The following is a 16,902-nucleotide window of genomic DNA, read 5'->3' on the forward strand; positions in this document are numbered from 1 at the left end:
GGTCAGAGGTCAGGGGGCGGGGCCTCGCCTCGCCCCCCTCGCTCCCCATTGGCCGCCGGGCGGTGCGGTGGCGGTGACGTGGCGGGGGGGGGGCGGGCACCGGCCATGGCGGCGGCGGCGGCGGCGATGGGTGCGGGCAGCGGGCGGCACCGGGAGGGCGACGGGAGCCCCCCAGCACCCCCTGACCCCCTGACCCCTGACCCTTGACCTCTGCCCCTCCAGGCCCAGCCCGGCGGCGGCGAGCGGGACGCGGGGCGGACGAGACGGCGGCGGCACCACCGCTACCGGAGGAGCCCCCGGTGCCTTGCGGGGACCCCCCCGGTGGGCGCCCCCCGGGCCGTGCCCGGCGCCTGCTGGGCTTCGAGCCCCGGGATCTGGCGAGCTGGGGGCGCCTCGTGCGGCTGCTGCATCGCCCCCGCGACCCCGCCGCCCTCGGGGCCTTCCGGGCAGCTTTCGGTGAGCGGCGCCGCCGCGACGGGAGCGGGACCCCCGGCACCGCGGCCCCCGGTGGCTCACGGTGTCCCCGCCGCGCCCCCAGGGCTGCTGATGGCGCTGGACGTGCCGCAGGAGCGGGGGCTGGCGCGGTTGGATCACCGGTACCTGGACGGGCTGGAGGTCTGCCGCTTCCCACTGCTGCCCGGCCTGCGGCCGCTGCCGCTCGACTGGATGTACCTGGTGTACGGCGTCATGCTGCTGGGTACGGGGCACGGGGACACGGGGATGGGGACATGGGGACATGGGGACAGGGACACGGGGACACGGGGACGGGGATGGGGACACGGGGAGAGCAGGACGGCGGGACAGGAGCAGAGGGCACGGGGACAGCAGGACGCAGGGCATGGGGACACGGGAACAGCAGGACAGGGGAACATGGGGACAGCAGGAGGCAGGGACATCAGGATATGGGGACATGGGGACAGCAGGATGAGAGCACAGGGACACGGGGACATCAGAACATAGGGACGGGGACAGCAGGAGGCAGGGACATGGGGCACGGGGACAGGGACATCCAGACATGGAGCAGGGGGACACAGGGACAGCATGACATGGGGACACGAGGACAGGGACATCAGGAGACAGGGACATAGGGCACAGGGACACAGGGACATCGGGACATGGGGGTGGGGACAGCAGGACGCAGGGACATGGGGACAAAAGTGCATGGGGACGTGGGGATGGGGACAGCAGGACACGGGGACGTGGAGGCACAGGGACAGAGGGGCCTGGGGACATGGGGACATCAGGACATGGGGGGGATATAGGGACACGGGGATGGGCACATCAGGACACGGGGAAACGGGGACATCAGGATGTGGGGACATGGGGACATTGGGGGGGATACAGGGACACGGGGATGGGTGCTTCAGGACATGGGGACGTGGATCGGGGTGGGATGGGGACAAGCACGGGGCACGTGGGGGTGGATGGCCACTGTGTTGGGGACAGGGACATGGGGACACTGGGACACGGCGAGAGCTGGGTGGCACTGGGGTGGGCGCAGTGCTCATGTGGGCAGCCACCACGATGGGGGACAATGGGGACAGGGGGACAATGGGGACAGGGGCACGGGGCTGGGTGCCACAGGACCCCATGGGGAGCGTGCGCTGGGGCAGGATGGGGCCAGACGCCGTGGCAGCAAGGGGGACGGGCGGTGACGGGAGGTGACAGGGGGGTGACAGTGGGTGACAGCGGGTGACAGCGGGTGACGACAGGCGCACTGGGCATCATGGTGGGGTTCTGCTACCGGCTGAGCACCCTGGCCTTCCTGGGGCCCTACTGGTACCTGCTGCTGCTGGACAAGACGACGTGGAACAACCACTCCTACCTCTACGGGCTGCTGGCCTTCCAGCTCGCCCTGGTGGGCGCCGACCGCTACTGGTGGGCACGGGGACACTTGGGGACACTTGGGGACATGGGGGGGACAGGGGGATGCCGCCGGGTGGTGGGGTAAGGGGGAAAAGGGATGGGGGTGCTGGGGGTAATGGGGTAATGGGGAGGGTGTGGGGTGCTGAGGTGGTGGGAGGGGGTGGGTGCGGGTCACCTGGGGGTGGCACTGGTCTTGGTGTCCCCAAGGGGGTGGGGTGGGCTCTGGTGTCCATCTGGGACATCAAGGTCCCTATGGTTAGGGGACCCTAAGGGGTGGCACAAGCCCTGGTGTCCTCTTGGGGACAAGGTCCCCTAACGGGTGACACAAAGCGCGGTGTGCCCGTGGTTCCCTGTGGTTTGGGGTCCCCTCAGGGTGACACAAACCCCGGTGTCCCCATGGTTACTCATGGTTTGGGGTCCCCTCAGAGACACAACAACTGGAGTCCCCGTGGTTCCCTGTGGGGACAAGGTCCCCTCAGGGTGACACAAACCCCGGTGTCCCCATGATTCCCCATGGCTCAGGGTCCCCTAACGGGTAACACAACCCCGTGTCCCCATGGCTCAGGGGACCCAAACAGGTGACACAAACCTGGGTATCCCCATGGCTCGGGGTCCTCCCGTGGTGACACAAGCCCCGGTGTCCCCGTGGTGTCCCCTGCCCCCCCGCAGGTCCATCGATGGCCTCCTGCGCCCGCAGAAGCGCAACGCCCACGTGCCGCTGTGGAACTACACCCTGCTGCGCGCCCAGGTGGGTGCTGGGGGGGGGGGGACAGGTGACAGGGGGACATCCCTGTGCGTGTCACCCCCCCCCATCCTCACCACCCCCCCCCACAGATCTTCATCGTCTACTTCATCGCGGGGCTGAAGAAGCTGGACGCCGACTGGGTGGGCGGCTACTCCATGAGCTCCCTGGGGCGCCACTGGCTCTTCGCGCCCTTTCGGTGAGCGGGGAGGGCACCGGGGGGGGGACTGAGGGGAGTTTGGGGTGACAACGGCGGTGACAGTGATGTCCTGGCAGGCTGGTGCTGTCGGAGGAGATGACCAGCCTGCTGGTGGTGCACGGCGGGGGGCTGGCGCTCGACCTCTCCGCCGGCTTCTTGCTCTTCTTCGACGCCACGCGGCCGCTCGCCCTCGTCTTCGTCACCTACTTCCACTGCATGAACTCGCAGCTCTTCAGCATCGGTGAGGGGATGGGGGGGGGCAGCACCCCGGGGACGGCCTGGGGGGGTCTGGGGGTCCCTAATAATGCGTCCCGTCCCCCCCCCAGGCATGTTCTCCTACACCATGCTGGCCAGCAGCGGGCTCTTCTGCGACGCCAGCTGGCCCCGGCGCCTCTGCGCCCGCTGCCCGCGGTGGCTTCGGGGGGGGCTGCCCAGCACCGAGCCCCCCCAGCGCAGCCCCGATTGTCACTACGGGGAAGGGGCTGCTGAGGGGGCGCGGGGGGGGCTTCGTCTCCGGCAGCACCTGGCGGCCGCCTTCACGCTGCTCTACGTGGCGGAGCAGCTCTTCCTGCCCTACTCCCACTTCATCACCCAGGTGGGGGCGGTTTGGGGGCGTTTTGGGGGGGTTTGGTGAAGGGGGAGTGTTGGGGGGGACACGGGGGGCATTGCTTGGGGGCATGTGGGAGTGATGCTGGGGGTGGTGGAGGGTGTGGGGGTACTGGGGGGGGCACGGGGACAGTGCTGGGGGGGAATTGGGGGTACAGAGACACTGCTGGGGGGTGTGGGGACACTGGTGGGGGGCACATGGGTATGGGGGCAGTTCTGGGGGGGGAATAGGGGCACAGGGACAGTGGTGGGGGGCATATAGGGTATGGGGACACTGCTGAGTGGCATGGGGACATTGCTGGGGGGCACACAGACCTACAGGGACACTGCTGGGGGGGCACGGAGGGGTACGGGGACACTGATGGGGGTCACACCCCGACCCCTTCTGCCACCCACCCCCCCCAGGGCTACAACAACTGGACCAACGGGCTGTACGGCTACTCGTGGGACATGATGGTGCACTCGCGCTTCCACCAGCACGTCAAGATCACGTACCGCGACGGGCTCACCGGGGAGGTGGGCTACCTCAAGCCGGGGGTGAGCGGCGGGGTCCGGGGGGGGGTAAAAGGGGGAAGAGGAGGCCAGCCGGTGATATTTTTTTTGGGGGGGGGGTCCCCGAGAAGGTGTTCACGCAGAGCCGGCGCTGGAAGGACCACGCGGACATGCTGAAGCAGTACTCGACGTGCCTCAGCGCCATCCTGCCGCGCTACAACATCTCCCAGCCCCAGCTCTACTTCGACATCTGGGTCTCCATCAACGAGCGCTTCCAGCAGAGGTGGGGGCCCGGGATTTGGGGGGGGGGCTGCGTGTTGGTGGGGGGGGCTTTGTGGGGTCTGGGGGGGCTCTGACAGCGCCGTGCCGCAGGCTGGTGGACCCGCGGGTGGACCTGGTGCGCGCCGAGTGGTCCCCGTGGCGCCGCACGCCCTGGCTGCTGCCGCTGCTGCTGGAGCTGTCGCCGTGGCGCGAGCGGCTGCAGGAGCTGGAGAGCGGCCTGGACGGACACACGGACGTCGTCTTCATCGCCGACTTCCCCGGTGAGGGCACGGGGAGCAGGGCAGGGTGGTCTTGAGCCCCCCTCCCCAAGCACCTTAAAAAAAAACAACCCAACCTGGCGGGGCGCAGGCTTGCACTTGGAGAACTTCGTCAGCGAGGATTTGGGCAACACCAGCCTGCGGGTGCTGCGCGGCGAGGTGCTGGTGGAGCTGGTGGAGCAGCGCCGCAACCACAGCCTGCGGGAGGGCGAGGGGCTGCAGGTGAGTGGGGAGGGGTCCCGGGGGTGCTGGGGGGGCTGACGGCCCCATGCCGTGTCCCCCCCCGTGGAAGGTGCCCCCCGGGGAGTACCACAAGGTGCACACGGTGTCGCCGGAGCCCTCCTGCTACATGTACACCTACGTCAACACCACGGCGCTGGCGCTGGAGAAGAACCTGACGCGGCTGCAGGAGCTGCGAGAGCGGGTGCAGAACGGCACCGGTGAGCCCTGGCCCCCCCCAAAACCTGCGTGGGGAGCTCCCCGAATCCTCACAGACCCCAAAACTGAGCCCCACATCCCCCTAAACCAGGGCAGAGAGCCCCCCGAATCCTCACAGACCCCAAAACTGAGCCCTGCATCCCACAAAGCTGGGGTGGGGAGCCCCCTAAAACTCCACATGCAGCCCCAAACTGAGCCCCTCGCCCCCCGCAGAGACGGAGCCGCTGCCCCCCGAGCTGCGGCCCATCCTGGGGGAGCCGCTGGCGGCAGGGACCCCGACCGACCCGGTGGTGGCCGCGTTCCTGCGGCGGCAGCGGCGCCTGGAGGAGCTGGGGCGGCGGCGGGAGGCCAGCCTCGGCCAGCGCCTCCACCGCTTCCTCCGCAAGAAGTACTACCTCTTCCGGCGCAGGTGAGCCCCAAAATCAGCCTTTTTGGTGCTTTTTTTTTGTGTCAACCCCTCCTTGATTCTTCCTTTCTGCCCCCCGCAGCGCGCTGATGACCCTCATCTCCCTGCGCAACCTGGCGCTGGGCCGGCCGCCCCTGGAGCAGCTGGCGCAGGAGGTGGCCTTCGCCAACTGGCGCGGCGAGGAAGAGGAGGGGACGCGGCCCGAGGGCGAGGGGCAGGCGTCCCCCGAGCTCTGAGCGCCCCCAATAAAGTCTCGTTTTTTAAACTCACCCCCCCCCGCACGCTTTTTTCCCCCCCCCCCCCGCAGGCAGAGGCTGAGGCAGGCAGGTAGAACCTAGCAGTTTTATTGAGTCGGTTTTCGTGTTCTTTTTGGAATCGGTGAAATTGAAACAAATGTAATAAAACCTCCAGAAAAAATATGAAGAGAGGAAAAAAAAAAAAAAAAAAAAAAAGAGAGAGAAAAAGAGAGAAAGCCCCCCCCCCAAACCACCCCCACCCCACTAAGGCAGGAGCTGGGGCGCGGGCCCCGGGGCGGGCAGGTAAACAAGCCGGCTTCTCTGTACCACACCGGCCAAATGCGCCGCGCTCCCGGGGGCAGCCGCCCCAAGCTGCCTGCCCCCATCCATCTCCCCCAGGACGACCCAAACCCCTCCTTTTTCACCCCGTTTCGGAGGCCGTGGCGGCCTCCCCGGGGTGGGGGAAAGGCGGGGTCGGGGTGCAGGGGGGGCTTTCAGGAAAATCAAGAGCTGCCGTCTGAGCCCGGGGGCTTCTCTGTACTCACGCCCCGCGCCTCAGCACACAATAAATACACCATTAGAAAAACGTTCAAGTATGAAGGGCCTATTTCCCCCCCCCCCCCCGAAAAAAAAGCTCGGCCGAGCCCCCCCAGCGCAGAGCTCGGGCAGGAGGAGGGGGTTGTGCAGTTGTGGGTTCAACTTCAGCTTTCTTATAAAGAAAAGGAAAAAGAAAAAAAGGAAAAGAAAGACAAAATTTCCTCTGGTACCAGACCCGCACGTGGGACGGGGGTGGGCTCGGCTTTAACGCCTGTCCCACCCCCCCCCCCAGCCCCGTGTCACGTACGTCCTCCGAGAGGGAAAGAGAGAAAGAGGTGGGAGCAGAGAGGTTAAAATCCGGTTAAGAACAAAACCAGCACCAGCGAGGTCCCGGCGGGACCGGGGGGCGCGGGGAAGCCCCCGTGGGACAGCGAGAGTTTGGGGGGCACCGTCTCGGAGCTCAGACGTCACGAGATTAAAAAGAAGCCAAAGGAGGGGGGCACGGCGGCCGTGGGGCGGGCAGGGGGCTCGCCCCCGCGGGCCGGGGGGGGCCCGGGGAGAGGCACGAGGCCGCGTGTGGTCCCCACGCAACCGAAATCCTGGCGACAGACAGCGGTGGGCGAGAGCAGAGGGAGGACAGGAGAGCTGAGGGCAGAGGAGCTCTTTCCCCCAGAGCCTGAAAGCTTCTCTGTAGCCTACGCCAACAGGAGTGGGGAAAAAAGCCTAACACTTATTTTTTTTTTAGTACTTTAGCTTTTTGGGAACTTCCCAGGGGAAACTGTCCCTACCAAAGTGGCCATAGGCTGCAGTCCTCTGATAAATGGGCTTCTTCAGATCCAGATCCCTGGAATATACAAGTCCCGCGCTCAGTGAGAGGTCCAGGCACCGCCACGCTCACACCTCCCTGCCTGCGGGGCCGGGCGCCGCCTGCCCTGTCCTGCTCCCCCTGCCCGGGGCGGTTGCAGCTTCCCCCGGCCGCCCCCAACAAGGCGGAGAAGCTGCAAGCGCGCGGCGCTCAGCTGCCGCCGGATACTTACCCCTCAGCAGCACCCGGTCCGCCCGAAAAAGCACTTATCTTCCGGCTGAGGCGGCTCGCGTCCCAGCCCAAAGGCTGCTCCTGGCCCTTTACCTCGGCCGTTTTCCAGGTGCGGAAGAGGCGGCGCCGACGGCACGAGGCGGTGCCCGCGAGGCGGCCGGCTCCAATTCTGCTCGGGCACCCGCGGCCGCGCCGCTCGGAGCCGCTCTCGGAGGGGACCGCGCGCGCTCGGTGCCAACGCCACCCGCCCCGCTGCCCCCCCCCCTCGCCCACCCTGCGGTGCCCGCCGCCCGCGCGTTACCTGACGATCACCCCGGGGCGGAGGTCGAAGTTCTTCTTGACGATCTCCAGCAGCTCCCGCTCGCTCTTCTGGGACGTGCCGTAGTGGAAGATGGAGATGGAGAGCGGGTGGGACACGCCGATGGCGTAGGAGACCTGAGGGGGGGGGACACAAAAGGATGGGAATCAAGGCCCGGGCAGCACCAGGAGCCTTCACGGGGCACGGGGCCGTGTCGGCACCCACCTGCACCAGCACCCTGCGGCACAGCCCGGCCTTGATCAGGGATTTGGCCACCCAGCGCGCGGCGTAGGCGGCCGAGCGATCCACCTTGGTGTAGTCCTTCCCGGAGAAGGCGCCGCCGCCGTGGGCCCCCCAGCCCCCGTAGGTGTCCACGATGATCTTGCGACCGGTGAGGCCGGCGTCACCCTGCGGGGGAGAGCGGCGTCACCGGCACGGCACCGCACGAGTGTGGGGAGAGGCCCCCCCGGGACACCACCGTACCTGGGGGCCGCCGATGACGAAGCGGCCGCTGGGCTGCAGGTGGTAGATGGTGTCGTCGTCCAGGTACTTGGCCGGCACCACGGCCTTGATCACCTTCTCCTTCAGGGCGTCGCGCATCTCGTCCAGGCACACCTCCTCGTCGTGCTGCACCGAGATGACGATGGTGTGCACGCGGATGGGGATGACGGCGCCGCGGTCCTGCATGTACTGAACCGTCACCTGCCACGAGATGCCGGAGCCTCAGGGGACACGGAGCAGCCCCAAAGGTCCCCGGTGGGTGAGGCAGCTCCGCGGGGCCGGCCGCAGCGGGGCCGTCGTAGGGCCCTGACCTGCGTCTTGGAGTCGGGGCGCAGCCAGGGCAGGGTGCCGTTGCGCCGCAGCTCGGCCAGCTTGGCGTTCAGCTTGTGGGCCAGCACGATGGTGAGGGGCATGCACTCCTCCGTCTCGTCCGTGGCGTACCCGAACATCAGCCCCTGCGGGAGAGGCGTGCTCCAGCTCGGCGCCCCCGGCTCAGCGTGGGCACCAGGAGGCGGCCCCGAGCCTCACCTGGTCACCAGCCCCGATGTCCTCTTCGCTGCGGTCCAGGTGGACGCCCTGAGCGATGTCCGGGGACTGCTGCTCCAGGGCCACCAGCACGTTGCACGTCTTGTAGTCGAAGCCTGAGGGGGGGAAAAAAATGTTTGAGCGGGGCTGCCAGAACCGCCGGCTGCGAGGGAACATCCCCAGCACGCACCTTTGGAGGAGTCGTCGTAGCCGATGTGCCGGATCGTGTCCCGAACCACCTTCTGGTAGTCCACGGCAGCTCGGGAGGTGATCTCTCCTGCCAGCAGGATCATCCCCGTCTTCGCAACCGTTTCTGCGGGGAAAGGAAGAGGAAGGGAGGGGAGGGGAGGTCAGCCCCAGCCCTGCCCACCCCGCGCTGCCTCCCCGGGCGGGCACTGACTCACCGCAGGCCACCTTGGCGTCAGGGTCCTGCTTGAGGTGCGCGTCCAGCACGGCATCGCTGATCTGGTCGCAGATCTTATCTGGGGGGAAGGCACGGGGCCGTCAGCGCGGCGCGGCCCTTCCTGCCGCAGCTTCCACCACCCTAAGCTGCCAGCACTGCCCGAGCTGGGCACGGGCCTCCCATTAAGCTGCTGAACACAGCGTTCTCCTTGTCCCCGCTGCGGGTTATTAGCGTGGAATTTCAGGCATTTGCCCATTAAACCCTCGGAGCTCGAGTTACATTTGGGTCAGGGCTTAGGTTCAGCCACCTACAGCACTGCCGAGAGGGAAACGGCACCGTAGGGCTGGGCAGCACCACCCCGGCAGCCCTAATCCTGCCCCATGGGCTGCTCTCAATGGGTCCTCTGGTGCCTGCGGCTGCCCCCGGGTGTGCCCAGCCAGGCAAGAGGGTCCCAGTGGCTGTCCAGCCCCCCCAGCACCCAGGATGCTTTATTTGGGGCCAGGAGCCCCCACTTTCCGTGCAGGGCGTCCCAAGGGCCCTACAGCAAGCAGGCAGCTTCACCGTCCTTGGCGGCGACCTTTCGGGGCGGATTTAGGAGAGGAGGGGAGGCCAGCGCCGCGCCGCAGCGGGGAGGGGGCTGCAGGAGGCTCCCCTCGCCCCTGCCCGGGGTGAAAGGGCAGCGGGACGGGGACGGACCTTCACCCGCGGGGCGATAAGAGGGGCACGCGTGCCTTGTGCCTGCCTTGCTTCATCGCCCCCGCTGCTGGCACGTGACGGCCCCGGCAGCTCCGGTGCTGGGCGAGTAAAGGAGCACGAGGGCGGCTGCGGGGGGGGGGGATGGAAAACGACGACAACAGGATCTGAGAGGGGGGGGCAGAGCTCCGAAAACGGAGAGCACAAAGGGACGGCACCGGGGGCAGCCCGGGAGGATGCCGAAGGGCCGAGAACGAGGGATGAGGGGGGTGGAGGCGGAATGAGGCGGGAGGGGGGGGGGGCACATCCCGGTGAGGGGGGGGGGGCACACACCGGGGTCCGCCCGGTGCTCAGGGCGGCCCGGAAGCTGCTTAGTCACGGCGGTGACTCACGGCCCCGGGGGTGGGTACGGAGCCCCCCCTGAATGGGGGGGGGGGGGGGCACAAAACCTCCCCCCCCCCTTTTTTTCTCACCCCCCCCCCCGCCCTCCCCACGCGGGAACCACGTGCGCGCCGGGCCCGCAATGCGGCGCGCGCCGCCCCGCCACTGCGCGCGCGCCCGGTGGCGTCATCGCCTCCCCCCTCCCCTCCCCGAGCCGGGAGCGCGCGCGACCCCCCCCCCTTTATCCTCCTCCTCCTCCTCCTCTCCCCCTCCCCTCGCTGAAGCGGCCTCGCGCCTGCGCGCTGCCCGCCTCGGCCCGGCCCGGCGCGGCCCGCACCTGGGTGCCCCTCGCCCACGGACTCGGAGGTGAAGAGGAAGGTGCCCTCCTCGATGAACACCTCGTGGAAGCCGTTGAGCTGCCCGTTCATGGCGGCGGGGAGGCGGGCGGGCGGCGAGCGGAGCGCGGGGCGGTGCCGGCGGGCGGAGCGGGGGAGCAGCAGCTGCGGCGGCCGCGGCGGACTGAGCAGAGCGCCCGCCGCCCCGCCTCTATTTATACCCTTCTCGCCCCGCCCCTCCCGGCGACGCCGGCCAATGGCGCGCGCAGCCCGCGCCGCGGGGCGGGAAGGCGGGACCACGAGGGGCGGGCGGGGGGGGGCGGGTTACGTAACGCCGAGCGCTGCCCCGAGCGGTGCCGCCGCCCCGAGCAGCCCGCGGGGAAGCGAGCCGTTAGCTCGGTGTGTAACGAAACCGGGGCGCCCCTCCGTGCCCCCGTCCCGCGGCGCAGCGGGCACCGAGCGACTCCCCCCGGCGCGCTCCCCCCCCCCGCGCGGCCTCATGGACCCGCCCGCTGTGCCCGGCGGCGGGAGGCGCGGGGGACGCATGCGCACAGCCCCGAAGCCGGGAAGCGGCGCGGGGCCGCGCAGGCGCAGTGCGGCGGCGGCGGGCGGGCGGCGAGGACGGCCCCTCCCGGGCGCCGCCATCTTGCGCGCCTCAGGCGCCGCCATTGTGCGGCCCGCGGCGCCCCCCCGGCGCCCCCCTCCCCTCGGGGCCCCTCCGCCGCACCGGGGCCTCGCCCCCCGCCCTCCCGCCCCGCCCCCGCCCTCCCCGGTTCCCCCCCACCCCCCCCCGCCCTAGGCCCGGCGCCTCCCGCCGCCATCTTGTGCCGGGCCGCGGGCCTGACGCAAGGGGCCGCGGGGGTTGCAGCGCTGGGGCCGGGCCCGGGGCGGGGACAGGCGGACGGGGGGGAGGGGGGGGGGGGGGACAGACAGACAGCGGGAACCCCGCACGGGACAGGCGGACACCGGGAACACCCGCTGCAGACAGACGGACGCCCCAAATGCCAGGACAGACGGACAGATCCCGAGATAGGCGCACAGACGGACAGGCAGGACCCACAGCGCTGGGACAGACGGACACACCCGGGACAGACAGACATCTCGGAGCACGTGCCTAGGACAGACGGACACCCCAAAGCCACATGTTTAGGACAAACAGACGCCCTGAACCCACATGTTTAGGATAAACAGACAACCCCAACCCGCATATTTAGGACAGACAGACACTCTGCACCTCTTGTACTTAGGGCAGATGGACACCCCAAGCCTCATATTTAGGGCAGACATCCTGGACCCATGGATGGAGGACAGACAGACTCCCTGAACCCACACGTTTAGGACAGACAGACACCCCAAGCCTCATTTTTAGGACAGACAGACACTCCCCAACCCGCATATTTAGGACAGACAGACACCCTGGACCCCCTGTACTTCGGGCAGATGGACACCCCAAGCCTCATATTTAGGGCAGACTCCCTGAACCCACACATTTAGGACAGACAGACACCCCCAACCCATGTATTCAGGACAGACAGACAGCTCAGGCCCCCTATATTTAGGACAGACAGACACCCCAGGCCAGTTCTCGCCCCACCCCACCAGCTGCAGGGGCTGTGGGCGGAGCCCCTTTGCCCCCCCTGTTTGCATAGGGGCGGGGCCAGCCCTATTTGCATTTGGGGTGGGAGCACACCGCACCCAGACCTCCACCCAGGGCCTGTGGGGGCCCCTGGAGGCCCCAGTGGAGGGGGAAAATTTGGGGGCACAGGGGTGCGGGGTGCCCAGGACCCAAAGTTTTGGGGTGCACAAGGAGCTGGGGGCTGCCAGCGCCGTGGTTTTTGGGGTACGGGAGGCCCCAAGAGGAGGCCGGGAGCTTGGTGGAAGTGGAGGCCACGCGGGGGGGAGGCTGTAGCAATTTTGGGGGGTGCTGCCCCTTTTTGGGACCCGACCCTGCTGCCCCTTACCTCCGGGGGTGCGGGGGGAGCCCTGGGTGGTTCCCGGCAGGACTTGGCCCCGTGTCCCGCTCCTCAGCGCCTTCCTCCAGCTGCGAGATAACGCTGTGGGGGCGCGGCGTTATCTCCTGCGGAAACAGCCCCACCTAAACCCCCCTCCGGGCCCCCAACACCACAAGCCGACAGCAGGTTTTTGTAAAAAATGGTTTATCCGTTCCATTTTTGTATAAAACACACGGGAGAAACCTAGCCAATCAACACACGAATCGCTGCCACGTGACAAGGTAACTTTTTGTCAAAAAACTTGGAACCTAAAGACCATACAAATGTTTGCTCCTGCCTACGGTCAATTGTCTATGCTCTGCCATCGAACTATGCCTTAAAAAAATTCCACATATCCCCGGCTTTCTTCTGTCCCGGTTACAGTACAACGACAGGGAGGACGCGGGCTGGGTTCGACTCCTTTACGCGGTTTTCTGCTGTCCCTTCTTCCCGATCAGAGACTTGTGGATGTGGGGGATGACGCCTGCGGGGAGAAGGAGGCGTCAGCGCTCCGCGGGCACCGCCACGTGCTCGCCTGCTGGGAATTCCAGCCTCCCTCCCGCCCTGCCAGAAATCTGCCAGCCTCAGCGCTGCTCCGGGCTGGAATCCGCAGCCACGGGCGACCTCGCTCGCTAATCAGGCTGAATTCCACCCAAAATCACCCTCCTGCCTCTCCGTGCGGCCCCACTCACCTCCCCCAGCGATGGTGGCTTTGATGAGGGAGTCCAGCTCTTCGTCGCCGCGGATGGCGAGCTGCAAGTGACGGGGAGTGATGCGCTTCACCTTCAGGTCCTTCGAAGCGTTGCCTGCCAGCTCCAGCACCTGGCGAGAGACCCGTGGTGCCGTGAGCATCTCCCCAAATTTCCTTTTTCCTTCCCCACACAGCCTCCCCCTTTATAAATCCACCAGAAACCCAAGCAGCCTTCCCAACGCTAAAACCAACTGGACAAAAGAATCGATGGGGAATAAAACCAGAGCAAACCCCAACAGTTTGGGGCCTTCCTGGGCCGCTGCTCGCGCCGCGCCTCACCTCGGCGGTGAGGTACTCGAGGATGGCGGCGCTGTACACGGCCGCGGTGGCTCCCACTCGCCCGTGGCTCGTAGTGCGGGTCTTCAAGTGCCTGTGGATGCGGCCCACCGGGAACTGCAGAGGAAGCAACGCAGACGGGGTGAGCACCGGGCAGCTGCAGAGCCCCACAGCCCCCAGGCGATGCCCGCAGCCTTCAGGCCAGCCCCGGGACGGATCCTGCCCGCTGAGTGCCAGGAGCAAACACTTCCCCTTCCCCTTTATTCCCCATGATTGTTTTGCCAAAACAAGGGGAAACAAACAATGTTGTGGCACCCCGCCCCTCAGGAGCAGGAGGTTTGTTACCTCTGCGATGTTTTACAGCCCGGGAGCGCGAGGCAGCCGCCCGTTACCTGCAGCCCGGCTCTCTGGGAGCGGGACACCGCCTTGGCCTTGGCCTTGCCGCTGTCCTTGCCAGCTTTACCTCCAGCCTGCGGAGACAGAGCCCTCGTTAGTCCTGCCCCTCCGACGAAGCCACCTCGGTTCTCACCCCCCCGTGATAATTTTCGGTGCTCGCTGCCGGGCCTGCTGCCTTCAGAGCAGCCCCAGGCGCGTTTCCGCTACCAGGCCAGCGGAATTTTTACGTTTCCTGTTCCCACTATTTCCATTATTTTCCAGAAGGCGGCAAACGGGGGGAAACCAGCGGTGAGCAGGAGGTGTCGTGCAGCAGCTGGGAGGAATCTGGGAGTGGGGTTGGCTCCTGCAGGCACACAGCAGCTCCCCCTCTGAACGCCAGGATCCGTGGGTCACGCGGGTTTCCAGGGGTTTCTCCCTTTCCCTGCCACCAGCGTCCCGCAAAGCCCCGCGTGCGGCTCTGGGAGCCACAGGGGGATGAGGAGGAAGCTGCCACGTGTGGGCGGCTCTCTCACATCCACCTAAAAGGGATCACGGGAGCGAGGCGCTAATTAAAGCCCGAAGTCATTAATTCTGACAAGAAGAGCCTCCTGGAGGCTGCGAGGGGTGCAGGAGAGGCAATTTTTTTACCTAAGGTGCAGGCAGGCCGGGCTGTCCTGACCCCGACACCATCCCAGTCCAAAGGGGATGGGAGCAGCCAGCCAGCAGCCGCCCCTCCTGCTCTGCCAGAAGCAGCCACGGGATCCGCAGCTCCCCAGGAGACGAAGGCACGGCCAGCTGAGCTAATCCCCAAAGCAAGGCGCTGCCTCACCGCGGGAAAGGCTTCGCTGTGCAGCACACCCAAGGCCCGTGTCCCTGCGCAGCACGGACAGTGTCCGAGCAGCTCCTTTAGGCCCCGAGCTGCACGGGAAGGTGTCTAAGCTGGAAGCGGAGCGGTGCTGGGCGAGGTGGTGGAGCTGGGGCCAGCCTCCTGCAGCGTGAAGCACGAGGGTGGCACGCAGGGAAGGCCGGCACCTGGGAAGAGCGCGGCTCTTCAGCAGCCGGAACCTCAACGGGGCTTCCTTTGGGACTGGCCAGCCCCGGTTCCTTTGGGACGGCAGCGAGGGTGAGATCCCCTACACCCAGGGAGCTCAGGGAGACCCATGAGAAGCTTTGTGAGGCGCCACACTTGAGGATCCCGAGCAGGAAGCGGAGCTCCTCGTGTCGGTGTAAAGCGTCCAAGTTCAGGGCCAAAGAGTCAGGGCGGGATATTTTCAGCCGGGCTTCTCTTTCCTGGCGAGGCAGCTTTGGCACAGAGCGCTGGGTGCTCGCCCCACGAGCTGTTATTGGCCAGCTTTGTGACTTCCCTCTCGGGTCCCCCAGCTGGCAGCTTCCTGCTCGCTCCATATTGGAGCAAAGAGGAAGGGGTCGGACACCAGGGGCCGGGAGTCCCGGGCTGTCCCCATCCCGGGAAGGAGAAGCCCCTCACCGCAGCTCGTCCCAGCCTTCCTCCTGAGACCGGGGATTTCTTCCTCTGCTTGGGAAGCGAGGCTGGGAGAGGCCGGCAGGTTAAGCTGCCCAGCACGCACTGACCAGAAACTCCCAGGAATTAACACCTGCGGTGCATTCAGTTCTCACTCAAGTCTCTCACCCCACGCAAACCTGGTTTTCCACCCCCAAAAGGAAGCTGTGTGGCCAGAGGCCGAGCTGTCAGCCCCTACCCACCTGGGGACAGCACGCTGGCCATCGACATCCCTGAACCCTGGTGTTTTCCCGAGGAAAAGCTGTGCAGCAGGCTGCAGCACTCATAACCCAGCGCAGGAGCAAGGCAGAGAAACACAGTTCTGCTAGTTTACTAGCAGAGAACCAGTTTAATGAAATCTCTCACCACTGCCTTTCCCTCCAGAGTCAGGGCCTGTTCAATCCAGGCCAAGCCCTGGCTCCAGCGAGCAGGGAGCACAGGTCCCTGTCACCATGAGGAGCTGCTTGCTGGGAGCCCCCGCACACCTCGCTCTGTTTCCGAGGCAGCGGGGAGCTGCTTCCATCACTTCTATAAACACGTGCCTCCGCATTTGCATTTTCAAGGAGAAAAACAAACTTTGGCAGCTGTTTACTGGCAATATTTACTGACAGCACCGTGCGGGACACCCGGCCCCGCAGCTCTCCCTGCTGACACCACAGTGAGCTGCTCTCAGAGAGTGTTCCCCTACCCAAACTTGCTAAAAAAAAAAACAAGTTTTTCATCCGCAGCCACCAGCTCCAGGGCGCCCAGCAACGCAGCGAGGTGATGGTTGCATAATTTCGCCCGGCACTTCCACCTCAGCCAGCACAGGCTCCTCCTAGCCTAAGCTGCTCTCGAAGTTACAGACCCCGGCACCGCGAGGAGAAAAGGGAGGAAAAAAAACAAACGCGGCGACCTCCAGCCCGGAGCTGCCACCCCTGCGTGTGCTCCGGGAAGAGACAAAAATCAGAAAAATCTGCACGAGCTCCGGCAGCCGGCTGCAAACCCGGCAGCAGCACGGCCCCGCGGGGAGTAAACAAGCACCGGGAGCGGCGCAAGCGGGGCCTCCCCCCCAAGTTTCGGGTGCCGCAGGGGGTCAGACCCCCGGTTCCTTCCCCAAAGCCCCCCTCAGGAAGCCCCCGCGGAGGACGAAGGGGCCCAAAGCCCGGCAACCAGCCGGGGCGGCAGGGCCGGGGCCGCGCGGGTCTCCCCCCGGTGTGACGCAGCCCGGGGGCACCGCGCGGGGCCTCTTCACGGGGCCGCGGCGGGCAGGGAGCGGCCAGGAGCCCGTACGGGACCGGGGGCAGGCCGCTGCCGGGCCGGTGTCCCCGCGACTCCAACCGGGAGCGGACCGGGGGGGTGCGAGCGGCAGCGGGGGCGGGGCCCGGAGGCCGTGACAGGGCCCGGGGCCTCCTGACAGGGCCTGACCCCCCCCCCCCACAGGGCCCGGCCCCGCCGCCGGTCCCCCTGCGGCCCCTCCCCGGTCCCCCCCCGCCACCCCCGGTCCCACCGGGCCCCCCCCGGAGCCTCCCCGGGTCCCCCCGGAGGGGGCCGAGCCCGGCGGCCGCCGCCGCCCCTCACCATGGTGCCGCCGCCCGAGTCCGCGCTGGAGCCGCCTCAGGAGCCGCCAGACAATGACCCGCCCGAGCGCGACGCCCGCCGCCGAGACCCCCGCAGCCAATCACGGCGCGCCGTGCTTATTTGAACGGCCCGCTCGGGCCAATCGGCGAGCGGCTTCTTGCTACCCCCCTCTCTCCAGCTCCCTCCGCTGGCCCCGC

At 67.1% G+C, this 16,902-nt stretch overlaps 3 protein-coding genes across 3 annotated transcripts; 1 reads left to right on the forward strand and 2 right to left on the reverse strand.

The window, feature by feature from the left end:
* Positions 1-81: 81 nt before the first annotated feature.
* On the forward strand, positions 82-6,357 carry GGCX (gamma-glutamyl carboxylase). The gene is made up of 15 exons (XM_082779693.1): positions 82-130; positions 223-456; positions 539-697; positions 1,713-1,878; positions 2,536-2,614; positions 2,701-2,807; positions 2,885-3,048; positions 3,134-3,402; positions 3,819-3,950; positions 4,037-4,188; positions 4,278-4,447; positions 4,536-4,666; positions 4,737-4,884; positions 5,096-5,291; positions 5,371-6,357. Exons 1-15 carry the CDS (start codon positions 106-108, stop codon positions 5,522-5,524), a joined length of 2,286 nt encoding a protein of 761 aa, XP_082635819.1. The 5' UTR covers positions 82-105; the 3' UTR covers positions 5,525-6,357.
* A 434-nt stretch (positions 6,358-6,791) lies between these two features.
* MAT2A (methionine adenosyltransferase 2A) lies at positions 6,792-10,404 on the reverse strand. The gene is made up of 9 exons (XM_082779694.1): positions 10,236-10,404; positions 8,826-8,903; positions 8,612-8,734; positions 8,425-8,537; positions 8,208-8,351; positions 7,879-8,097; positions 7,621-7,803; positions 7,399-7,532; positions 6,792-6,905 (listed from the first exon to the last, which is right to left on the reverse strand). Exons 1-9 carry the CDS (start codon positions 10,324-10,326, stop codon positions 6,803-6,805), a joined length of 1,188 nt encoding a protein of 395 aa, XP_082635820.1. The 5' UTR covers positions 10,327-10,404; the 3' UTR covers positions 6,792-6,802.
* Positions 10,405-12,372: 1,968 nt separating this feature from the next.
* H2AZ2 (H2A.Z variant histone 2) lies at positions 12,373-16,843 on the reverse strand. The gene is made up of 5 exons (XM_082779635.1): positions 16,706-16,843; positions 13,644-13,721; positions 13,255-13,368; positions 12,917-13,046; positions 12,373-12,708 (listed from the first exon to the last, which is right to left on the reverse strand). Exons 1-5 carry the CDS (start codon positions 16,706-16,708, stop codon positions 12,647-12,649), a joined length of 387 nt encoding a protein of 128 aa, XP_082635761.1. The 5' UTR covers positions 16,709-16,843; the 3' UTR covers positions 12,373-12,646.
* Positions 16,844-16,902: the final 59 nt, after the last annotated feature.

This window comes from Aythya marila (genome assembly GCF_965140915.1).
Source record: "Aythya marila genome assembly, chromosome: 26".
NCBI lineage: Eukaryota > Metazoa > Chordata > Aves > Anseriformes > Anatidae > Aythya > Aythya marila.